Here is a 24,956-nt window from a genome sequence, read left to right on the forward strand (position 1 = left end):
TCGTTCAGTCATTATTCATGAGCTTTCGCGGGCTTTTTGCTCACGTGATTCCATTTCGCGCGGAAAATTCGGGCTCTGTAGGCTGCTCTAGTTTAGAGGAGTTTGTCGGGTTGCTGTAAAGCCTGAATCGAGTTGGAAAGAAGCAGAGATGGCGGTGAGTAGTTGCTGGAATCGGATGGCGTCTCCTCTTTAGTGACTTTAAGAAAGATTGTTCATGCTCAGGACAGAGATTCCTTTTCCCCCGTTTAGATTTGTTGCCCCATCCCCACTCTGAGCATTTTCCTAAGGGTTTGTGTGGTGTTTAGCTTCGCCTTCTAAGAATCAAGACCATGATGAAGAAAGAGGCGTTCTTTGTTTTAAATATCTCTTAGCAATGCACCCTTTCCACAGTCATCCAGATGGGAACTTTATTCTTAAAGGCACAGTCTCCCTTCTCCTTACAGGATGGAGGGCGGGCATTTTGTTAACATGGGGATGTACGCCATGGCCCGGGCGGCTCTCGGCGAACGGCGTTTGTTTTCCCTGCAGAGACAAGCGCTATACTGTTGCAACATAACTAGGAGACAGAGTTAATTCTGACGGCGGCAGATGTAGCTGCCTGGCTCGCTCGCGCCGTTTCGATCTCCAGCCGGGTACAGTGCACCCGGGGTACAATAATAATTAAATCGGGCTTATGCTAATTTTCCTTTCCCTCTTGTCAGAATGTCCCTTCGCTCTCCTTACAGTTTTTGAGTTTTGAGGAGCAGAATCTTCTCTTTCACAGAATCCACCACGGCTCTGCTTTGATCCAACATTCTGTCGGTCTGACTTCTACTCTGCATGCCTATGGCTTCGAAAGTGGCCACGTTTCCTGTAGTGTTGTTGTAAGGGCCTTCTTCCCCTGATTTGCTGTAACTTCTTAACTTGTCACCTGACATTCCCTTAGGATTCTTCAGAGTCGTCCCATGCAGCCACCAGCCCTCCACGCAGCTCTCGGCGAGGAGATGCCTTCACTTCCAGCCCAGGCAGAGATCTGCCCCCCTTTGAGGATGAATCTGAAGGACTTCTGGGGGCTGAGGGGCTCCCTGATGAAGAGGAAGAAGATGGGGAGGAGCTGATTGGGGAAGGGATGGAAAGGTAGGAGGCTTTCTCTGCTCTGGCTAGATGCTCACATGTCATTTGTGTTTAAGATGGTTCTGTGGAGGCAGAATAGAGGTGACACCTTGGAACGCTTGCATGACGGCAAACTGGGCTGTCCTAGAACCCTTGGCTTCTAAGATGCAAGTATGTTGTATTTATCTGCACATGACTAAATAATCTGGCTTTATTTTGAAGGGTGAAATATCATAGAGGATCTTTCATTGTTTTGTGTTTATCATATGGATGGATGATTGTTGGCATGATAGCAGCTGTGTCATTGTTTTCATCAGTGTTTATTACTGAAAGTAAACCAAGAATTGGCAGGCTTCTCTAGTAATGTTTTGCTGTGCAGATTCTGAATATTGTCCCCAATCTGGCTGTAGTTGTGATCAGCTCAAAACATGTAACATCTGGCAGCCTTGGCTGCACATGTAGGTGTCTATTCACATCAAAAGATGTATCCGGCCAATTTGTTAGGGCCCAGGTGAGCATCACAGTGATGATGGGTACTTGCTTCCAGATACACATCTGCATTGGCAACACATGTGGAAGGTTACTTGTGCTTAGATTCCTTTTGCTGGATCAGAGGATCTGTATTGTACTGTTGTCTAGGAATCGATACCAGTTGATACCAACTATCTGCATTCTCTTTCCTCATGGGTTTGGGAAATATCATTTGGGGTAACCCCTGGATGCAACTTTCTGAATCTCTTTTAATTCATTTGTGTACATACCAGCCTTATCATCCTTTTGTTTTAAATCTTTTTGTAGGGTTAGGTTTTATTTTCATTCTTGTACGTTAAAAATGCTACTGTTAAATGTTCTACTTATGTCCCACACACTAACCCAGGAATCAAAAGAAGTGTAGAACTTCTCTTAAAGGCCTATTCTGACAAAGGTGTCAGCTTTGATTGTGTGGTGGGGAACAAAATCACATTTGTCCACTCTGCCCACAGCAAATGCCTATCCTGGTAGACATCCATGTCTGTGTGGTATCTCTTGCACATCACCAGTGCTTGAAAAAATCCAAAGTGTAGACCTAATCCCTCAGCCATGTTATTCAAGCCTGCATGTGTTGAATTTACGTGTAAAAGGTAAAGTGTACCCTCAAGTCGATTTTGACTCCTGGTGCCCACAGAGCCCTGTGGTTTTCTTTTGGTAGAATACAGGAGGGGTTTGCCATTGCCTCCTCCCGTGCAGTATGAGATTATGCCTTTCCGCAACTTCCTACATCGCTGCTGCCTGATATTGTACCAGCGGGGATTTGAACCAGCAACCTGTTTATTAGTCAAGCATTTCCCTGCTGCGCCATTTAAGGTGACTTATGTATAGAAACTGTGAAATTGAAACTCTCACATCCAGACATCTCTCAGCCCTGGAGTGAGACGGTATTGCAACAGTGGGCCAGGCAGGCAGCTGCAACCCCACAACCTGCCACACGTAGTTGGCAAGTTTGTCAGAACTGGCCCTTAAAAAGCAAGGGGCCTCTGTGTGATTGCCCAGAGTAGCTGCTGTTTGGCAGCACAGAGAAGGGATTGTTGGAAGGGATGGTCCATGTCATTGCACAACAAAATTAGGCAGCACTGGGGGAGAGCGCCTGTGGGGAGAATGGACAAAGGACTGCTGAAGTTAGGCAAGTAGTAACTGGAGGTGATCAGTTAAAGTATTTTACCCAGGGAAGGAGGCTGCATCTGCAGATACCCTGCTTGAGGAGTGGGGAGGGTATAAACACTTAAGAGTTATCTCTGGAAAATGTGCTCTTTTGGGTGAACCATTAGCTGTCCTCATGCCAATATGTGATGCAGCTGAGTTCTTTAAGCATGGTTTCTGACACATGGAGGCACACGTCTCTGCTCTCTGAGAACTGTAGGAAAATTTTCCAACTCTGTTAACTTGGAAATCACATACAGGCTTTAGGCATACACTTAAATTGCAGATTTCATGGTAGCAAGCTAACATTCTTTCAATTGAACATACATGAACACTTTGAAGACCAAGTGATAAGTGCCAGATATACAGTTTCTGTGATGCCATTTTTTATATAGAACGGAGATGGTACCATTCAGGCTGCTTTTGGAAACTATCTTGTAACGGGAACACCAGGGTCTGCACACAATTCACAACTTGGCTTAGCTGATGAGCCTCCTATTGCCTGTTGCTGAACGGCACAATAAGCGGATAATTCACTCATGCTCTGCAGTTGCTTAACTGATGTGTGTGGGCATCTAGGGACTACCGTCCCATTCCAGAGCTGGATGTCTATGAACCGGAGGGCTTGGCTATGGATGATGAAGATATAGAGGAACTGACTGCCAGCCAGAGGGAAGCAGCAGATCGAGCTATGAAACAGAGGGACCGTGAGATGGATCGTGGTTTGGGCCGCATACGGAGTGGTCTGCTTTATGGTATGTTTTTAAAGCCTGCTTCTTGTTCATGGATTGCTATGCAGTATCTGTATAATACACCTCTAGATGTTGGTTGCCTTTTTCTCCAATGTATGGTTCACCTTGCTCAGCCTTTCTCTGGCATGCCTCCTTTGTAAGCCTGCAAGGCATGGCTTTTAGTTTCATATCGAGTACAAGATCATTGTTTGAACTAGGAAATTTTGCCACAGAAATTGGATCTCTAACTGTATGTCTCAGTGGCTTAATTAGAGGAGAGGAAAACTGATAAGTGTGAGACCAAGTCCTCCTTTATGTATATCTACATGCAGAGGATTTTGTGTGAGCGCTTGGCATGCACACTTGTGTCATATATTGGGAGCAGCCAGGTGTGATCAGTATCTATTGGCAGATCTATGGGTGATTTGCAGCAGATTGGCAAGGGCCAGTGTTCCCTCTAACAGGGATTCCCAGATGTTGTTGACTACAACTCCCAGAATCCCCAAGCAAAAGCCATTGCAGCTGGGCATTCTGGGAGTTGTAGTCAACATCTGGGAATCCCTGTTGGAGGGAAGACTGGCAAGGACTGTTGACTCCCAGTGATTGAGCAACTGCAGGTGGGAAACAGAAGTCTCTGCTGCAGCTGGCCTTGTGCTAATACCTGGCCTCAAGGTCCTCACCTGTAAAATGAAATTTTAGTTGATTCCCTTTAACCAGGCTTTTGTGCTGCTCTGCTGACCAGTTTATAAAATTTTATGTTAGAATCACTGATCTGCAGTAACTCAAATGTAGATTTGTGCTTATATGCAGGTCATCCCAGCATTCTTCTTAGGGGTTGTAGTAGGTAACTGGCTTTGTCCTCGATCCACCCTTTTGCACCTGACTGACTGGTAGATCACAAGGTTCCAGAATTCGAGACCAAGTCTGAACTCTGTCCACCCTATCTGATACCCCTTAAGAAAGCAAAAGTTGTGCTAGTATCATCAACTGCATTATTTCATTATCTGATCTGTCTTCTCCTCTCACACACCCCTCCACTATAAAACTCTAGAGAGTGATGATGAAGATGAGGACCGTCCTTTGCGGAAGAGGCGCCTAGCTGAGCGGGCTGCTGATGGCATAGAAGATGAGGATGAGGACATGATTGAGAGCATTGAGAACCTGGAAGACATGAAGGGGCACTCGGTGAGGGAGTGGGTGTCTATGGCAGCTCCTCGTCTTGAGATCTACCACCGCTTCAAGAACTTCTTGAAGACTCATGTGGATGACCATGGCCACAATGTCTTTAAGGAGCGGATCAGTGACATGTGCAAAGGTACAGCTGGGTGGGAGTGAAGGACAAGAACAGCCGGGGAAGAGCCGGCTACTCTGAACAATTGCTTCTTTGAGGAGAGGGTTGTTTCCTCACCCACACTGAAACTATTCAGTCACACACACCATCTTCCTGTTTTCTGATGTAGAACCCACCTGTATTGTGCTTTCCAGCTGTTTCATTAATGAGGCTGGGTGACTTCCTCACAGGGCACCTGGCACCACAGTTGGATCCCAACCCACTACTTGGAAATCTGTTTACCACAATACACCTTGTACTTATTGCTGGGAGGTACTAGGACTTTCCTCTGGTCTTTATGGAATAGGTGACTGTGACGGTGGTCTGGCTCGGACATCATGCCAAGCCATGGTTTAGCATTACGAGAACAAGCCTTGGTGAGCCTCAGATTCATGTCCAGTTGGGTCAGAGGGAGGAAACGGAAGCTTCCATTTTTTATTTTGAACAAACTGCAGTTTCCAAGTGCACCCACAGCTGGGAAACTATGGCTGTTTCAAAGCAACTGGGCTCAAACAGTGGCTTCAGATATTGCTTTGTTAACTACACACACAATAAGCTGCAGTTTCACGAGTTCAGATATAACAGGAAACAGCAGTTTATTCAAAACAGAAAGTGGAAGTCTCCTTCCAATGTGCAAAGTCATAGGAAAAAGGAGGGAGAATCATGTGGTTTCAGGTTCACCATTGCTTGTCCTTACTATGCTAAACTGTAGTTTATTATTATGTCTAAACTAGGCCTGTTGCACATGCATCTTCTCAATTTTTCTTCCCTCTCTGCTGTTCCATGGATAAATTATTCTATGAGCTTACATTTATTATTGAATAACTTTCTGGGTAACATTCACCTTTACTTGGTCATTAACTGATAGTTTATGATCTGGTATAGCTGAGGGGCTAAAAAAACCAAAAACCTGCTTTGCAACCAAAACTACCCTTGTTCGAATCGCACTTCTGACATACACTCATTAGGTAGCCATCGATGAGCCACTTTCCCTTGCTCCCCAGATGCAATAAGGACAGTAATACTGGTTTACCTTATCTTACTCAGGGTGATTGTAAAGATTGCATCAAAAGAATTCACGTTAAATGCTTTGCATGCTCAAAAATTAGTTGGATAGGTTATTATTTATTTTATTATATTTCTATACTGCCTGATATATGCATCTCTAGGCAGTTTACAAAGTGAAAAAATACAACAAAAGTAAAAACAATATAAAAAAGTTGAAATTCACAAAACAAATAAAAATGATCTCACAGGATAAAAAGAAGCCCCATTGGTGCTGGCACAGCACTGCCTGGTGGGAACAGTTGCCTCTGTGTGAAGTCAAGGGGACCATGTGGAGTATTTGTAAACCGCCTAGAGTCTTTGGAGTCAAGTGGTATAGAAATTAAACTTAATAATAATAATAATAATAATAATAATAATAATAATAAATAATGATATTCTGCTTCAACCCAATATTCCACACAGACCTAACAAGCAACTAGTTGAGAAGCCGCACTTGGGGTCAGTGGGAGCTACCAGTGGCTCCTGGGTCTTGCAATGAAGAATCCAGATCTAGAAACCAGAACTAATAGTTTTACATGCTAGCTGAAGGTTTGTTAAGAGCAGGCTGTAGCTCTTGGATTTCCTTTGCAAAGCAAAAACAATCTACAGTATTTAATGAGTAAAAAGCAGGTGTGTCTCGTAGTGTATTGTCTAAAAGTGGCTATAGTTTGTGTTGAACCATTTCTAAGACAGCATTGAGGTTGGTTAAAAAAATGCACTACTTCATTGTTCAAAGATGATTATATAGTATGATTACATCTATTATATCTTTCTATCTATTGTAGATTTAGGGTTCTATAGTTCCTGGCCAGGAAAGTAGAAAATGTTACAGCTGATGTTCAGAATAGTTCATATCGTTGTTGCTACAATTAGGTCTTATCACATGCTATACATTTACAGGACAATGGAAGAATAAACATTACTGTTGCTTTTCAGGTCATAGCACAATGGGTGTGATAGTTCACTCAGTGAACTTTAAAAAAAAACAAACACAAAACAGTGGGAAGGAGAAGTATGTAGGATTGTTCATAACATGACAAAAGTTCACATCTCTTTGCAGAGAACAGGGAAAGCCTGGTGGTGAATTATGAAGACCTGGCTGCCCGGGAACATGTCCTTGCCTACTTTCTTCCTGAGGCCCCAGCTGAAATGCTGAAAATCTTTGATGAAGCAGCCAAAGAAGTTGTGTTGGCTATGTACCCCAAGTATGACCGGATTGCTCAGGAAATCCATGTCCGCATCTCACATCTGCCTCTGGTGGAGGAGCTGCGATCTCTTAGGTGAGGAATCAGTGTGATTTTGGTGATGGGCAGCCCTGCTGTGGCCTCTAGAGCAGGGGTTTTCAGACTTGGACCCCCAGGTAATAGTGTACTACAACTCACATCATCCCCTGCCACAATGGCTTTTTTTAGCATTGTGGCAGGGGGTGATGGGAGTCGTAGTAGAACATCTGGGGACCCAAGTTTGAGAATCTCTGCTTTAGAGGATAAGCATTGTTATGAAATAAAGCTAGCTAGTGTGAACAGCCCTTGTATGCCAGGCTGGTAAATGTCCACTTGCCTAATCAGCTGTGGCAAGTCAGCATTCAGTGATGGCACTAGGAAAAACGTAGTGGCAGGGCATGCAAAGAAGAAGTGGAATAAATGCTAAAATGGCAATTCTGTCTCATGGACTAAGTCTTCCTAAACAAAAGAATCTCAGTATTTCATGTTTGCACTCTATCTGTAACAATTTGCTCAGAAATAAGGCTAGTTTCAGTAGTATTTACATCAAAGGAAGTATGTAGGATTGCAGCCTTAATTAGCATTCTAATTTGAGATTTCTTAAAAGTTCTAGTTTCTTGGTGTTGCTAAAATTGCACATCTGTTTTTCTGAATGAAAAACAATAATGAGGAAGTCTTCTTGAAGCTGCCTTATCCTGAGCCGGGCCATTGGTCCATCTAGCCTAGAATTGTCTGTTCTGACAGGCAACAGCTCTCCAGAGTCTCAGTCGGGTCTTGCCCACCTCTGCTATTCGGAATCATTTAACTGGAAATGCCAGGGACTGAAAATCGGGGTTTTCTGCATGTGACTCACATGATTCAATTATGGTTCCCCACCCCACCCAGGTTTCACATCCTAGTTTGTAAACCATATTTAAACTGGGGCTCTCGGGTCTAGACAACCATGTACCATGGTTTATCAAGCCAAGAGGTTTGCATCTGAGGTCTGTGCTGCAGATTAGGTGGAAAGGGGAGGGAAGTGCAGGCTTGCTTCTTCTTAGGTTCACGGACACCATAGTTTGCTGGAACTTCTGAACCAGCCCTATATTTCTCAAACTTTCTGCATTCAAACCTTTGGAGACCCTCAGTTGACCTGGAAGATCGCAGCCTGGAAGACAGGCTACTAGGTCAGTAAGCAGAAGCAAGAGTGGGAATTTTGAAACTGCAGCTGCAATGGAGAAGACACATATTGAAATTGAACCTGGGAATATTATTTCCTTGGCAGCATCTGAGAGTTTTCCCCCCAGTCCCTACCCTTAGAAAAGGTGCTGGTGGCTTCCATGAGCACATGCACACAAGCAAAGGTGTAACTATAAATGAGGGGATGGGTTCAAAGAACCCAGGGCCCCCAGCTCCACCCCTCCCTATTTACTTCATTATCTTCCTCATTCCGAGTGGCCACCAGGGAGAGGGGTGAACACGGGCCCCCTCTCCGCTAGTCACACCCCTGTCCATGCCATTGTAGTTATTGTTCTTGTTCCTGCTAAAACTCTTAGCCACAGTCTGCTTGTTTTGACTGCTTCAAGCTGTTCTTTTCTCTTTCCAGTTACCTTCCAAACACCTAAGTGTGGAAGCTGCTTGAGTCCAGTGTGATTCTTTTGCACCATGAACTTTAGAAAACTTGAGCTGTATGGAAAGAGTTCTTGCTGCAGCTCTTCCCTATGGCAGTATTGTTCCCCCTAGTACTGAGGCAATGATGGGACAGAGAGGACCTGAAGGATGGGTTCCTGCCATGTGGGTCCCATGCAGAGAAGGTGCCATGCTGGAGTGGCTCCAGGGGTATGACTGTCATCGAGCAGATGGGTTCAAAGAACCTCTCCCCCCCCCCCGATCCAGCTCCACTCCTCCCTGTTTTCTTCATTATCTCCCTCACTCGAAGGGGCTGCTGGGGAGAGGGGCAAACACGGGCCCCCTCTCTCCTAGCTATGTCCCTGAACATAAGTTGGTTTTTTTTAATGCCCACTCAGTTAGTTTTAGATCCCATTCAGATTGAATCAGGAAGTTTCCACCCTGAATGCATGTGTGCACACATTGCCTTGATGCTTCCATTAAAAAACAACAACATCATTCTGCACACAGATTAAAGAAATTGAGAGAACACTGCTGGCTTCCACTGGCTTCATTAGGGTTTGCTATCAGGGCACTGTACCTATTCCAAAATTCCTATTCCAATCTTACTGTTGGGAGCCATAGACTACGATAGTTGTTGTTGTTGTTGTTGTTTTGCATTTCTATTCCGCTCTTCCTCCAAGGAGCCCAGAGCGGTGTACTACATACTTGAGTCCCTCCTCACAACAACCCTGTGAAGTAGGTTAGGCTGAGAGAGAAGTGATTGGCCCAGAGTCACCCAGCTAGTCTCATGGCTGAATGGGGATTTGAACCCGGGTCTCCCCCGGCCCTAGTCCAGGACTCTAACTACTACACCACGCTGGCTCCCTTTCTGAAGCTAGAGACTCTTGCCTATCTCAGCATTGTTCTTACCATTCCTCTTAGGCAGTTACATTTGAACCAGCTGATCCGGACGAGTGGGGTGGTGACGAGCTGCACAGGAGTCCTCCCCCAGCTCAGCATGGTCAAGTACAATTGTAGCAAGTGCAGTTTCATCCTGGGGCCTTTCTTCCAGTCCCAGAACCAGGAAGTAAAACCAGGCTCTTGCCCAGAGTGTCAATCTACTGGACCCTTTGAGATCAACATGGAAGAGGTAAGTGATACATGGGATAGGGTTTCCTTTTTTAATTTATAGAATGATGATCTCACCTTCGAATTCAATGTATTTTCAGATGTTATTGGACTAGAACTCTAATCATCCCTAGCTTTTGCCTTTTTTAAAAAAATGGAGAGGGGTTGGGTGGGGTTAAATTCTCAAGAACAACCAAAAGAATTTTAAATTTTAATGTGTATTTTTATCTACTGTGATTTTTATCTGTTTTTATGAATTTTAAATGGTTTTATATTATGTTTTACTTTGTACACCGCCTTAGATATTTCTATACCAGATGGTATAGAAATGCAATACATAAATAAATTCCAAAGGTTTCAAACATCTCCAGGGTTTCAAACAAGGTTGCCTAGGAAAGTTCATACATTAGGTGATCTTTCTGGGTAGTCAAAGTGCCACAGCATCCCTTATCTCTTTGCAGCTACAGACTAACATGCCAGCTCTTCTGGAGGCTTGTCACATGGGCAGAAGATTAAACAGCCTTGTTTTAAATCATAAGGAGCCCTGCTGGTTCTTGTAAACAGGAATTAAATTTTGATAGTCTTTTTATAGTGAGGTCCAAAATGGGAGAAATCCTTTGAACTGTTTTCTCCCATTAAGAATCCGGTCTATAAGGCAGTGGTCTTATAAATACCGGGGAATGTCCCATTCACAAGTCTCTCGTGATCCCACCAAAGATGCTTTCTTGCAACACCTCCTTGATTAGACTGACCCCATCCTTTAACATCTGTAATGACTACTCTAGAACTTGGTTTCCATTCAGTTTTGTAACCCTGTGCAAATAATAAGTTTAGGCTCTGTTGCACCTTTGACTTGCCAAATAACACATGCTGCCTCTTCCAGACAGTCTACCAGAACTACCAACGTATAAAAATCCAGGAGAGCCCTGGAAAAGTGGCGGCTGGCAGGCTCCCTCGCTCAAAGGATGCCATTTTTCTTGCTGACTTGGTTGACAGCTGCAAGCCAGGGGATGAGATTGTAAGTACAATGCCGGGAGGGGAATGCAAAAGATAATGAAGCATTGACAGTACCCTAACAAGTACTTCTAAGCAGAGCTAATGGAGCCTGCTTTCCTCCTCCTCCAACGTCAAAGCCATATTAAAGGTTTAGAATAAAATCCATTTGATAGTGTATTATCGCCATTCTTGGAAATCAGGCCTTTTCAGTATGGTGGACTGTAATGAAAAGATGCCTGTCAAGATGCTGTGAATTTGGTTTGTATTGGATTATAGACTCCTGAGTTCTAAAGGGGTGGTGGCTATAATGTGAGCAGTCACCATCTTGTTTCAGAATGGCAGCAGATTAGAGAAAAAATACACCGCTAGAATACCCTAGGACCCCTCCCACCTGTTGTGAATTTGGTTTGTATCTGGCTGTAAAAACTTAAGGTCTAAAGCGGTGGTGCGTATATTTTGGCCGCTGTCTGGAACCAAGATAGCAGATGGCAGGGGAATTTCTGGGACATCACCACCCCCGCTTTGTGCTCTAAATTGGATTTGTATTGGACTGAAAACACACGTCATCAGTCACATACACACACACACACACACACACACACACACACACACCTATCTTATAGACTCATAATTAGTCCCATTTATAGAATCTGGGAAAGAGGTTCTTATTGACTTGGAAGAAATAAGATAGCTTCTTGGGGGGGAAAGTATGTAGTTTTCTGCAGTCTGTCAGAATGGCAGCTGAAGGCTTTTTATCTATTACAATATGCAACAGAAAATGGAAGGTGGGTTACCCGTTCCTTTCCTAAATACGCATGCATGCATGCATGCATGCGCCAGTCCGGCAGATGCTGGCTGCCAACTCAGCATTACATTCAAGCTCCTTGGAAATGAAGACTCTCAGTATCAAAGAACCTAGGGCTTTGTTGGCAGCAGAACTGTGCCTTTGGCAATTGTGCCAAAAGTATTACATTGATCAGAATCATTAGTGTTTGCAGTAAATTACAGAGATTAGTTATAGGAATGAATGTGCTGTATGCAATACAATTACCTTTTTCCTTTCCACAAATATAATCAGAAAGTAAACTCAGTTCACCACAGAAAGTAATGGTGTTCACACAAATCGAAGGTTCAGAGAACTTCTTCACAGATGAGCTAATTTAAATTTATTTAAGAGAGCCAGCAACATTCCCTAAACAGTTGCTTTGTGCATACATGATGTCAACTTGCATGCATATACCAACAAAGTCTGCCTCCATTAACTTCTGCAACTCCCTGAGCTGTTGTGCTACCTAGGGCTAAAGAATGTCTTTCTTTTCTTCTTCTTCCTTCAGGAGCTAACTGGAATATACCATAACAATTATGATGGTTCTTTGAACACTGCCAATGGGTTTCCAGTATTTGCAACAGTGATCATGGCCAACCATATTGCCAAGAAAGACAACAAGGTGGCAGTTGGGGAGCTCACAGATGAGGACATGAAGATCATTGTGGGCCTTTCCAAAGATGAGCAGATTGGAGAGAAAGTGAGTTGGCTTCCAAAGACCCTGTTTCAAGCCGTCTGTTCGTGAGTCCAGAGCAGGAAATGATGTTAAACCATAAGAGATCTGTCCAAAACCTGTTTGAAGGAATGCTATATGACTACCTTACCCAACACAACCATCCCCAGTGATCGTTGCTGATATCTACTGGACTTGTGGTACTGGTCTACTGGTCTTGTGGTAGTATGCATGACTTGTCCCCTTAGCTAAGCAGAGTCTGCCCTAGTTGCATATGAATGGGAGACTACATGTGAGCATTGTAAGATATTCCCCTTAGGGGATGGAACCGCTCTGGAAAGAGCATCTAGGTCCCACATTCTCTCCCAAGATAGGGCTGAGGGAGATTCTGGCCTGCAACCTTGGAGAAGCCACTGTCAGTCTGTGTAGACAATATTGAGCTAGATAGACCAATGGTCTGACTTGGTATATGGCAGCTTCCTATGTTCCTAAGTGCATGCGCTTTCTTGCCTCCTGCATGTGGCTTTTGCTGTTTGGGTGGAACCAAAGCTACATCTTTAGAAGCTTGTGAGTAGCTTTCTGCTGTAACTTGATTCTTTCCCATGTTACATATACAGTGCTAGCCATTCTATGCAAAAGATGACCTGAAAACTGGTGCTTCTTGCTTTCAGATTTTTGCTAGCATTGCTCCTTCTATCTATGGACATGAAGACATCAAACGGGGTCTGGCCTTGGCTCTCTTTGGGGGAGAACCCAAAAACCCAGGTAAGAAGAAACGTTAATTGTAGGGATGTGCACAGACCAGTTGGGGTGGTTCGGTCAGAATTTGGGCTGAACCAGGAGTATGCTAACCGGTTCGATCAAACCGTTTGGCTGGGCTGGTTGGTTTGATGAATCAGTTCAAGGCTGAACCGATCAAACCTATCCAGTTCATGCCTGAACCAGTATGTTCACACCCCAAGCTAATTGTCAAAGAAACTGTGTAATCAATATTGCATTTACATGAGCAGCTGCTGCAGACATTCTCTCCAACATTCTACAGTTGAGTTTTATTGGAGGTATAGCTTCAGACATTTTTGTTTGAAAAGATCAAGTGCCTACCTTTGTCCTTTTCCTGTGCAGTCCACCTATCTCATGGCTTAGAAGCCAGTCATTAATCACTGCTTTGGACTTTCCACCAGAAGGACACAACAGGTTCTCCTGCCTCCTAAATGTTACAACATGTGAATCTGTCCTAAAATTCCCAGAGTTTCGTAAGAAATGCTCTTCTGTACTAAGGAGCAGATCAGCTGCCTGGGGACAGATCCTTTCTCTCCCCATCATCAAAACACCCAAGTGCATCTTTTCAGTTCCTGTTTTATGATCGTCTTGTGTTCTTCTGGTTATTGGTTTGTAAAAATAAATACTCTATGGCTCTTGAGTGGGATGGAGAGGCATCAGCGGAGCATAACATTCTGCATTCTGTTTAACATGTCCCCTTCAGTAACATCGTGAGGCTATTCTCATGATGGGGGGAAACCGGGCTAAGGGAGCCCAGCCCGGTTTCCTCCCATCATGAGAACTCGTGGGCGGGCCAGGTAGTTCCATGGTGGCTAACGCACCTTTAAAAAACCCTCCCCTTAAACGAGGTTAACAGAACGAATGCTCTGTTAACCTTGTTTGCTTGGTTGTATGTCAGCCGCAGCTGACACACAGGGGTGGAGGGTGGGGGGGACTCCCGGAAGGCACCAGGTACTTGCGCAGTGCCCTCCTGGGGCTCTGGGGCATCGTGTGTCAGTGCTCCCCTTCCACCGGAGCTTCCAAGGGAGAGCCGCGGCCGGGCACGGGAGTGCCCATCCGAAGCAGCTGCTCATCTGGATGGCTGAAGCGGGCAACTGCTTGTGCATGGGGAGAGCAGGCTAAGCCCGCTCTGCCCGCGCAACCCCATGGGGCTTTACATATTGATCATGTGTAGAGCCTCAGTGCTTCTCCAGAGTGCAGTGCTGGCACTTACAGGAAGGCAGATATTTAGCTGGATTCACCTTTGCATATGTGCGATTTGGTCTTGTATTCATTAGGAGGAAAACATAAAGTCCGTGGTGACATCAACGTCTTGCTTTGTGGAGATCCTGGGACAGCCAAGTCTCAATTCCTCAAATATGTGGAGAAAGTATCCAGCAGAGCGATCTTCACCACTGGCCAGGGGGCTTCTGCTGTTGGCCTGACGGCCTATGTGCAGCGGCATCCAGTGAGCAAGGAATGGACCTTGGAGGCAGGAGCCCTGGTGCTGGCGGACAGAGGGGTGTGCTTGATAGATGAGTTCGATAAGGTGAGCATTGATTTAGACACGTGGCAAAGTTTAGATCAAGGTCTGGGATAAGCTTCAAGCAGAACAGCTGGAATCTCTTCATTTGGCAAGCTGGTGGGTGGTGAGGCCAGGCAAGGGGAAGAGCAGCAGCTGCAGGATGAGGCTGGGGAGGCTGAGGCGAGGGTTGAGTGCAACAGGTGTTGGGCTTGCGGTTGTGCACTGCCCTGCCTGACTGCAGGTTTGAACCTGCGATCTGGAAGCAAGATTCTTTCATCGGACCTGCAAGCGTTTCAGAGTAGATGGATCAATGATGTTGAACTGCAGTAAACCTTGCATTTCTGAGTGCTTGGAGAACAATATACTTGAAACCAGACTGACGTTTCCTGCCCTCAAAAATCCCTAATCCTGGCTAAGCACAGATACTTCTGATGATGTCCCTTTTAGGGCTGAGGTGCTTTGGGGCGCACAAGCATAATTCAGCCAGCCAGGGCTTGAACGTCTCTTGTGTTCTTTTCAGATGAATGATCAGGACAGGACCAGCATCCATGAAGCCATGGAGCAGCAGAGTATCTCCATCTCAAAGGCTGGCATTGTCACATCTCTGCAAGCTCGCTGCACTGTTATTGCTGCTTCCAACCCCATAGGTATGTGGTGATGAACTGTGGGAATAAAAAGCCCTCACTTTTCTATAGCTGTGAAAACTGCTGCATGCTGTTGCTTTGCAGCTCCCTGTTCTTTGGATATTCTGCCACCAGTTAATAACTGGTGTTATATGGTCCCTTCCTGTTGTCCCAGAGACCAATCTGGCTGTCGCATTCTGTACCAAAGAGCGCATTACAGTAATCAAGTCTGGAGGTTACCAGTATATGTACCACTGTTTTAAGGTCTTTAAACCAGTGTTTTTAATATGTCCCTATTCACCATCAACTTTTCGCTTTCTCCTGGGGGCAGGAGAAAGAAATTATCCCTGTGATGAATGAGACAAATATAAGTCATGGGAGGGGCAAGTATAGATTTGATTCGGAAAGCCTGTGTCCAACAGCTGTTGTTAAACTGGATCCTTTCCTTATCCTAGGTGGGCGCTATGACCCCTCTTTGACGTTCTCAGAAAACGTTGATCTGACTGAGCCCATCATCTCTCGGTTTGATATCCTGTGTGTGGTCAGAGACACGGTGGATCCTGTTCAGGTATGAGCCTTTGCAGATTATTTTGTACCTGAGCAAAGCTTTAGGTTTGTGAATTGGCTACCATCTTGCACAGTAAAAACCATGGAGAAGGAAAATGAGAGATCCTGCACCCCGACATCTGTATTCTAGTCATCTGGGAGCTATATTTCTGCTGTTGTGGAGGGAAGGTGATCCCTTGCCCCTCCATGTCCATGGCATGGACATTTGAAAAGTGTGGCCACAGCAACAGATCCCAGGTCTTGTCAAGCTGTCCCTACACCTTCAGACTGGGGACGTGTGCACAAGTTTACTTGAACACTCTCTTATGTAATTATCTGATGTATTTCCACTGTAAGTTACCCTTGGATTACCACTCTCAGTGAATGACCTCTCTCCAATCATCTGTTGCAGGATGAGATGCTGGCTCGATTTGTTGTTGGTAGCCATATCAAACATCACCCCAACAACAAGGATGTTGTAAATGGAGATTCTCAAGAGATTATCCTTCCTAATACTTATGGTGTAGAACCCATACCACAGGAGATTTTAAAGAAGTACATTATCTATGCTAAGGAAAAAGTCCACCCAAAACTCAACCAGATGGACCAGGACAAAGTGGCAAGGATGTACAGTGAACTCAGGAAAGAATCCATGGTAAGCAACCACTGTGGGAAGTTAAGAGGAGGGCAGAGTTCATTCTTGCTTTCTGAATGCTTTAACTAGAAAGATGCCAGGAAATGGAGCCTGAGTCCCAATACATAACAAGCGTGTGTTGTATCCTTGAGCTATTGCTCCTTACATCTTACAAGTGGTACAATTCGAGCTGTTGTCTCCTACCCTGTCTGGAGGTCATGCACCTTTTAAGAGACTATTTGGTAAATCTAAAGGCCTGAGTACTGTTTACACTGCACGTTATCTGCCTGCAGATGGCAGCGTCTCCCTAGCTGTTGACACAGTAAGCAGTCTGAACTTGGTGGGGCTTCCTTCTGTGTTAAGATGCCTTTGACTTGCACTGCTATCTTAACCAGTTTCCTTCTTTCATTATTTATGTATTTATTTATTTGTCATATTTTTATACCACCTGATATGTAAATCTCTAGGCGGTGTACAAATCTCAACATTAAAATCACAGGTTAAAATACATAAAACACGATAGAAACAATATAAAACAAACTATTAAAATCCTAATTAAAAGCTTGCGAGAACAGGAAAGTCTTGAGGGTCTTCCTGAAAACAAACAGAGAAGGAGGTGCTCTTATTTCAGCGAGGAGCATATTCCAAAGCCCTGGCGCAGCCTCAGAGAAAGCCTGGTCCTGAGTTGCCACCAGACCTCTCCAGAAGATCGTAAAAGGCGGGAGGGTTCATGACAAAGGAGGCGCTTTCAAATAACCTGTTGCCAAGTCGTTAAGGGCTTTATAGGTAATAACCAGCACTTTGTATTTCACCCTCGAAACATATTGACAGCCAGTGCAGTTTTCAAAACTGGTGTTATATGGTCCCTTCCTGTTGTCCCAGAGACCAATCTGGCTGTCGCATTCTGTACCAAAGAGCGCATTACATTAATCAAGTCTGGAGGTTACCAGCATATGTACCACTGTTTTAAGGTCTTTAAACCAGTGTTTTTAATATGTCCCTATTCACCATCAACTTTTCGCTTTTATGTTGTTCCTGGTTTTTACTGTTGGATTGGTTTTACTGAGTTGTTGTTTTTTAAAACGGTACACCAATTTACAGTTCCCAAAACTGCACTAAATATGCATAGCAGGCACAGAGAAAGCTCTTTTCAGTTGAGTTGCTTCTTTCTTTCTGCAGGCAACCGGGAGTATCCCCATCACAGTGCGTCATATTGAATCCGTGATCCGAATGGCCGAGGCCCATGCCCGCATGCATCTGCGGGATTATGTGGTGGAGGATGATGTCAACATGGCCATCAGGGTGATGCTGGAAAGTTTCATTGACACACAGAAGTTCAGTGTCATGAGGAGCATGCGGAAGGTATGTGGGCTCTAGCATTTGTGGACTGGCTAGACTGGTGTCCTTCTTAAAGCATGTGAGATGCACAACTGATGCCTCCAGAACTTCAGTTTTGCTGGGAACACAGTTGACCTGAAATGCAGTGGTCATAACCATCTCTGGAGAAGGCCAGCATGGGGGTCATCCCCAAACATTTGTTCAATGTACCTTTATATCTATTGGAGTGAAGGACAGGTGTACCAGTTATCCTTCAGGAGCCTGAAGGGGAGAGGAGAGCTGGTCTTGTGGTAGCAAGCATGACTTGTCCCCATAGCCAAGCAGAGTCTGCCCTGGTTGCATCTGAATGGGAGACTTGATGTGTGAGCACTGCAAGATATTCCCCTCAGGGGATGAAGCTGCTCTGGGAAGAGCAGAAGGTTCCCAGTTCCCTTCCTGGCAGCACCTCCAAGACAGGGCTGAGAGATATTCCTGCCAGCAACCTTGGAGAAGCCGCTGCCAGTCTGTGAAGACAATACTGAGCTAGATAGACCAATGGTCTGACTCAGTATATGGCAGTTTCCTATGTTCCTATGACCTTATGAGACAAGGAATAAGAAACACTAGAGACTGAAAGATGATGGTCTGTCATCTTGTGTATAGCCCCTTTTAGATCACTCCTGGTAGCACACAAAGATGGGGCAGTCAGATTACTCTGGATTAGTGTCTTGCTATAGTGGTGAGCGCAGAACAATGTTCCAGAATGTTGAAGGTGTTACTCTTGTGAGTAACAGAATGTCTTTTTGGTGTGTGAGCCTAACATTTAGAACAATTAAAGATCTTTGTCATGGACAGTTAGGACAATAAAGAAGTCCTTGTTTTTCCTTTACTTAAATCATATTTTTCATATCTTTCTCTTGTCTTTTGTCTGAGACAGAACTATACTTCCTTAAGAAATATATTTATATACTGTTTTTCAACAAAATGTTCACAAATCAATTCACTTTGCAAAGTAATGGAAACATAATTCCCAATCCCAAAGGGATTCTTTTAAAAAGTCACAAGGGAAATACCAGCAACAACCACTGGAAAAGCTATGCTGGAGTTACTGCTCTTTTTTTACTGTTCGTTAAAATTATACTGACTGACTTTAGCCACAACTCCAGGGAAATCATGAGTCAAGCAGCTTCATAAATACTGCTTGCTTCACGTGTGTGTGTGTGTGTGTGTGTGTGTTTAATATATATGAAAGAGAGAACAAGAACTTTAGCCCTTTATAAATGAATTTTCCTTCCAAAAAAAGCCCATGTTCATTTTTACTATTCAAGCCTCCTTGGAATTGTAGGAATCAAATAAAACAAGTGAAACTACCATTGGACGATGGTGTACAGTGAACACAGGCTGCTTCATGGGGCCAGGGCTGTGGACTGCCCACTTCCACAGTTGCCTGCCTGCCTGCCCCCTGCACTGATGCCAGTAAAGAAAGATTGTGCGTGGCGCCAGGACTGGGAGAGCCTCACACCGCCTGCCTCCACAGCCACCTGCCCACCTCTCTCAGCCTGCCTTGCTCCCTCCACCCCGGTCAGTGACATCATCAGTCCACAGCCTGGCTCTTTGCCAGCAGTGAGGAGAGCATAAGGAAGGAGGTGGGGGCCATGGAGGCAGAGGCTAGCAACAGTGGTGGCAGTTGCTGGAGTCACCAATAATCTCGCTGCAGACTGCCACCCACATCACTTCCCTAGTGGAATAAAAACAAACACCATTTGCCTGCTTACTAGGAGATTTTAAAGTATAAAAGCTCTGGCATGCCTCCCTAGGAAGTGAGCTGAAACTGAGAAGGCTATGCTCCTTACCCTCCTAGTTCTTACCTTGTGCTAAGGAGTATTGGAACAGGGTCTCTCGTAGATAACTTTAACAGCTGGTAAAGCTCATATGCGAAGAAGTGTTCTCTGAGATGCTGGCCCCAGGCAGGAATGTGCACAAACCTTGGTTCATGCACAGGTTCGGTGGCAAACCAGTTCGGGTGAGGGCCAAACCAGTTCAGTGCCGCCAGGGGGGGGAGAACAGTGAGCGGGACCTTTTTAAAAGGGAGTAGAGCAGGTCCTTACCTGCTCTTCGCTGCCTCATACAGCTTCTTGCTGGGACGACACTCCCCCCCCCAAAAAAAAAACCCACACGCGGCACTGGTACATCCATGGCGTCTGTGCATGTGCAGACACCATTTGCATGGTCAGTAACACCATGCCGATGGTATCCCGACACCGCACATGGGCTCTTGGGGGTTGGGAGGGGCGTTATCGCAGCAGCTCCATGGGGTGGCAGAGAGCAGCTAAGGACCTGTTCTGTTTGCTTCTAAAGGTCTTGCTTGTCCCCCACCCCCCTTCAGCCCCCTTGCGGTGCCTAACCTGTGCACCAGCACCTAACTCGTGCACAAACAGGTTTTTTCAGCACCTCCGTTCGTTCATTTCCCTAGCCCCAGGCTGGGCCAGTTCAAATGAACATCCAGGGTTTTACAGCCTGAGTAGAGGGGTAGTTTGGATTAACACCCCACACACTTGATTAGACCTCATGGTGAGATTGCACCAGCACACCCTTGAGTTACATCAGGGTGGGCACATTCTCACCATGTCCTGTCCTCCTCGTACATAGAGCGGGGTGTTTGTCTGAACTGGCCCACTGAAAACTGAAATAGGAGTATGATTCAGAGAGACTGCTACCTAGAGCAACCTTCTTGACATGTTTCCTTGGGAGTTAGTTCCTTTACATCCAGCGAGGCTTAGTCCTGGGTAAGTTGTTTAGGGTAGCAGTCTAAATTTATGGAAGTTGGTATCCCTTGCTAGCTGTCTTTTTTTTTAATATTTAATTTTTATTGGTTTTTAACAATAATAACCATAACATCCATAACAAACATAACAAAACATAATTGGACTTCCCGCGCACCTCTTTTGTGAAATAACAACTATAAACTTCATCTTTTTATAATATTAATAGAAGACAACCAACCACAAATTTAAAACTTAAAGGACAAAGAAAACCATTAGTCTACCCAGCCTGCATTTCAAACTTCAAAACCAGCTGTAAGATCCATATTAATGAAATAATTCTTTAAATACAACAAGAAATATTTCCACTTTGTCCATATTGTAAATTCTGCCATCTCCACACAACCCAAAGTCTCTATCAACCAATCTCCCTGAAGGCAGATCATTAATCTTCCAATTAAATGCATATGTTACTCTAGCCGCCATACAAACATAGATGCCTTGCTAGCTGTCTTGACTCAGCTTGAAGGACGTTTGTGGTTGCTGTGTATTTAAATGATGGTTTAGACCTGGGACATTGTGAGGCTATTCACACACGTGTGCAAAACCAGGCTAAGGGAGCCCAGCCCGGTTGTGCATGTGCATGTCACTCACTGGAACCCACGGTGGCCAACCCGCCTACGAAGCCGCCCCTCAAAACAGGGTTAGGAGAGCAAGTGCTTTCCTAACCCCGTCTTGCTGCTTATATGTCAGCCATGGCTGCTTGGATGGGGAGGAGGGATCCCCATAATGCACCACAGATTCATGCAGTGCATTATTGGAGCTCCAGGGGGTGGGGGGCATCCCGGCACCCCGACTCTTGGAGCTGCCGGCAGCAGCTGGTGCTCATCGATTTGCCCACCCAGGGATGGCGGAATGATCATCTGTGGAGAAGTAAGTGCTTTCAGGCTTCCTCCCCATAACCGAGTAGCCCTTTCTGACCACTCGTGCTGCAAATTCTCTTCTGAGAATTCTCTTGCTGAGAATTTGGTATTTGAGCCCCTGGAGGTGGGTTACATAGCACTGTGTTGAGATTCTTGTAACGGCTAGTGGATAATCTCCCTCAGTGTTTTGTTGACTGAGAGGGCAACAGAATATGCCTTGCTTCCCTGCCCACACCTATCCCAACTATTAGATGTGTTGGTGTGTCTCTTAATCTTTGCTTTGTATTTTTCCCTCACAGACTTTTGCCCGGTACCTCGCTTTCAGGCGGGATAACAATGAGCTTCTACTGTTCGTTTTGAAACAGCTGGTATCTGAGCAAGTGATGTATCAGAGGAATCGCTATGGGGCTCAGCAAGATAACGTTGAGGTGCCAGAGAAAGACTTAGTTGAGAAGGTATGGGGCATCTTTCTCCCCTTGTATGTATTTGCGTTTGAAGCCTAAACCTACCCATCCCAACCTCCTAAGAGTTGAAGTGAACTCATGCTGTGAGCACTTGTTCAAATGTACTGAAGGAAGGCTTGAGACACTAAAATTGGCTTTGCTTTAGCCCTTGCAACACCTTGTTTGTGTGTTGGACACCTACTGAAGCTTATCCGTCACCCAAACAGGAGCACTAAATATACACAGAGAGGTGAGGTATAAAACTAGCCACTGATGATGCATTCATTTGGCTGCCACAAGGTGGCATTCTCACAAACATTTTAACTCAACCCTGATTAAAAACTAATCTCTTCAAGCCTGTTCTATTCCAGTCTGGGTGTTTCGAAGAGGAATTAGTTAAGCAGTTCCACCTGTTCAAATACAACTGGAGGCCATTTTGGAAATGGGTATAATGAACTTGCAGCAGCCTTATGGGGATAGGTATATTTTCCAGAAAACAATGGATTTGGAGAGATTCTAATAGTGCCTTTTCTGTCACTGGGTGCCGAATACTATATCGTACTCGTGGGAAGATAATAAATGAATGCTGCTGTGTAGAATTATCAGGGAAGAATTTGGTATCATGTGCCACTTGAGGAGAATACTTTTAGAAGTGTGATTGATCTCGGAAAATTAGACACACTAATTAAAGGTCTCTTACTTGCCTAGAACTTTTTTCAGCCAGTAAAATGGAAGGGGAGCTGACTTTTTCAGCTATTTATGGAGCAAGGTTAACCTATTGCAAAACCTATATAGGGTGTAAGTATTCCAAACTCCCTCTTATATAAGAGGAGGGTCTCTACTACACCAATACATCTAAGGCAGGGCTTTTCAACGTGTGGGTCCCCAGATGTTATTGGACTTCAGCTCCCATAATCCCCAGCCCCAGTGACCTTTGGTTGGGAATTATGGGAGTTGAAGTCTAATTACATCTGGGGACCCACAGGTTGAGAAGCCCTGATCTAAGGAATTAAAACTGAGAAACATAATTGAGTATCAAGGACAATTGGTTGTTATAATAGCCCTGTTCAGACTGTAAACCCCAGCTCCTCAGTGCATTACACAACTATTTTGAAATACTGTATGTTTAATGAATAGCCTATTATACACTTGCATTTTCCCCCTCTATGAAACATTGTTTAATGGAACAAGTGTGCAAGCTTCTGAGTTAGTGCCATATTATTTTCTCTCTCAAGTAATCATCCAACAAGAGGTAGCTTAACCTGCTTGTTTTAAAACAGACTTCAGTAGAAGGCTCTTCATAAACAAGCCTTTCAAGAGAAGCAAGACTGATGTTGCCCTTTACAAATGCTGCTTTAGCAGTTTTTGCTAAGTAAATTGCAAAACAGCTTAGGCCCTGGGTATTTAAGAGAACGTCTTCTTCGCCATGAGCCCCACCACCATCTGGATCATCTGGAGAGGTTCGTCTGTGGGTGCCGCCAATTCGTCTGGCAGCTACTCGGGAATAGGCCTTCTCCATTGCTGCCCCTGGACTTTGGAATGCTCTCTCTGTTGAAATAGGAGCCTCCCTATCTCTGGCAACTTTTAAAAAGGCACTGAAGACACATTTATTCACCCAGGCTTTTAATTAGATTTATGGTTTTAAATAATAAAATAATAATTTTAATACTGGGTTTTAAATGTTTTAAATGTGTCTTAATGTTTTAAATGATTTTAATTGTTAATTGATTTGATGTTTTAAATGATTTTAATTGTAAACTGCCCAGAGATGCAAGTTTTGGACAGTATAGAAATATGTTAAATAAATCAAACTGTTGTATAAATAGAGGACAGTTTTCCCCTTCCACTGGATTCATTAGGCAATTATTTTAGAATCGGTTTGCTCTAAGGAAAGCTTAGAGAGACTAATTGGGTACATCCCGTTGGATCTCAGTTAGTGCAGGTGCCTGTTTTCAACTACAACTGTGCTCAGCCCTCTTAAATAGATGAAACAACTCACGGCAGGGTATGAGGAGATGAGATGGGTACCAAGCAAATAAAATTATTGTAGCCCTGCCGATGTGTCCATTTCAACTCTGAACCTGTATTTTGTGCTAGATGGAGAAATGTACCATATTTGTGATGAAACTAAGGCCTCAGTATGGGAAAAGTCTGAAGGATGCTTCTCTTGTCTCTCCCCTCCCTGCTCCTAGGCTCGCCAGATCAACATCCACAACCTTTCTGCCTTCTATGACAGTGAGTTGTTCAAGATGAACAGGTTCAGCCGTGATGTGAAGCGAAAACTGATTGTGCAGGCCTTCTGAGGACTATGGATTGCTGGAACTGCAAAGAATAAGAATTTGGAACTGTGCTGCACATAGTGATGTTGTGCCAGACAACTTCCTATGCCATTCCTTCAAGCATAGCAGGAAAGATGTGGAAGCTCTACTTGTGAATAGAATAGAATGGACCTGAGTTATTCATTATGCAGAACTGTGTTTCATTGTGGCTGACCCTGTTTGGATGAGACCTGAAAATAGTGTTTTTGCTAGACCTGTGTCAGAAATTTGGCCCGATCTGGGCAGAACAATGGGTGGGGGAATATCGGTTAGAGTCGTTTGTCAGATCGATGAAACCTCTGTAACTAGGAGTCGCTTTGGATAGTCTAAAGAAGCACTGGGGAGAGGAAGCGTGATTGGATTGTGCTTCCTCTCCCCACACTTTGTTTAGAATGTCCAAAGCAGAGCCCAGACATTTTTCCCTCTGGAGAAACCATGCTAATTGTCTCCCAGATATGGAGGCAATAAAGGCATCTTCCTCAAATGTGTGGGTTCAGCTTGAGACATTGGGAAGAAGCAAAAGAGCAGCTTCCCTCTAAAGCTGCTACTAAGTCCAGTGTTGTTGGGTAATGCAGCACTTAGTAATTCATGTGTTTGTGTATGAAAGGTTTAAATTGCTTCTTTTGGAGGCTGCTAGAAACTAGCTTTTGTTTTCCTCCTTTCTATAGGCTGTTATATTTGCCTAGAAAAAAGAGGAGGGATTTGTTTTAAATGGCGGGGGGGATGAAGGTTTGCATTTCTAAACATGAGTGCTTTGCAGCAGCTTTCTGTGAATAAAGGCAATAGCATTGTA

The 24,956-nt window shown here is 44.5% G+C and overlaps 1 protein-coding gene across 1 annotated transcript; it reads left to right on the top strand.

Moving 5' to 3' along the window:
* Nucleotides 1-3: 3 nt before the first annotated feature.
* On the top strand, nt 4-24,956 carry MCM2 (minichromosome maintenance complex component 2). Its single transcript, XM_053297437.1, has 16 exons — nt 4-154; nt 926-1,116; nt 3,349-3,524; nt 4,552-4,815; nt 6,938-7,157; nt 9,633-9,840; nt 10,702-10,836; nt 12,149-12,340; nt 12,985-13,078; nt 14,371-14,621; nt 15,118-15,244; nt 15,676-15,788; nt 16,179-16,421; nt 17,580-17,762; nt 21,702-21,857; nt 24,038-24,956. The coding sequence occupies exons 1-16, from the start codon at nt 149-151 to the stop codon at nt 24,146-24,148; spliced, it is 2,670 nt and encodes an 889-aa protein (XP_053153412.1). The 5' UTR covers nt 4-148; the 3' UTR covers nt 24,149-24,956.

The sequence above is a fragment of the Hemicordylus capensis genome, chromosome 2 (genome assembly GCF_027244095.1).
Source record: "Hemicordylus capensis ecotype Gifberg chromosome 2, rHemCap1.1.pri, whole genome shotgun sequence".
NCBI lineage: Eukaryota > Metazoa > Chordata > Lepidosauria > Squamata > Cordylidae > Hemicordylus > Hemicordylus capensis.

Bases quoted from the DNA above. Each gene is read 5' to 3' on its own strand.
- MCM2 (XM_053297437.1), top strand. The intron at 1,117-3,348 runs GTAGGAGGCTTT...GTGGGCATCTAG, and splicing joins ATTGGGGAAGGGATGGAAAG to GGACTACCGTCCCATTCCAG. The intron at 17,763-21,701 runs GTATGTGGGCTC...TTTCCCTCACAG, and splicing joins TCATGAGGAGCATGCGGAAG to ACTTTTGCCCGGTACCTCGC.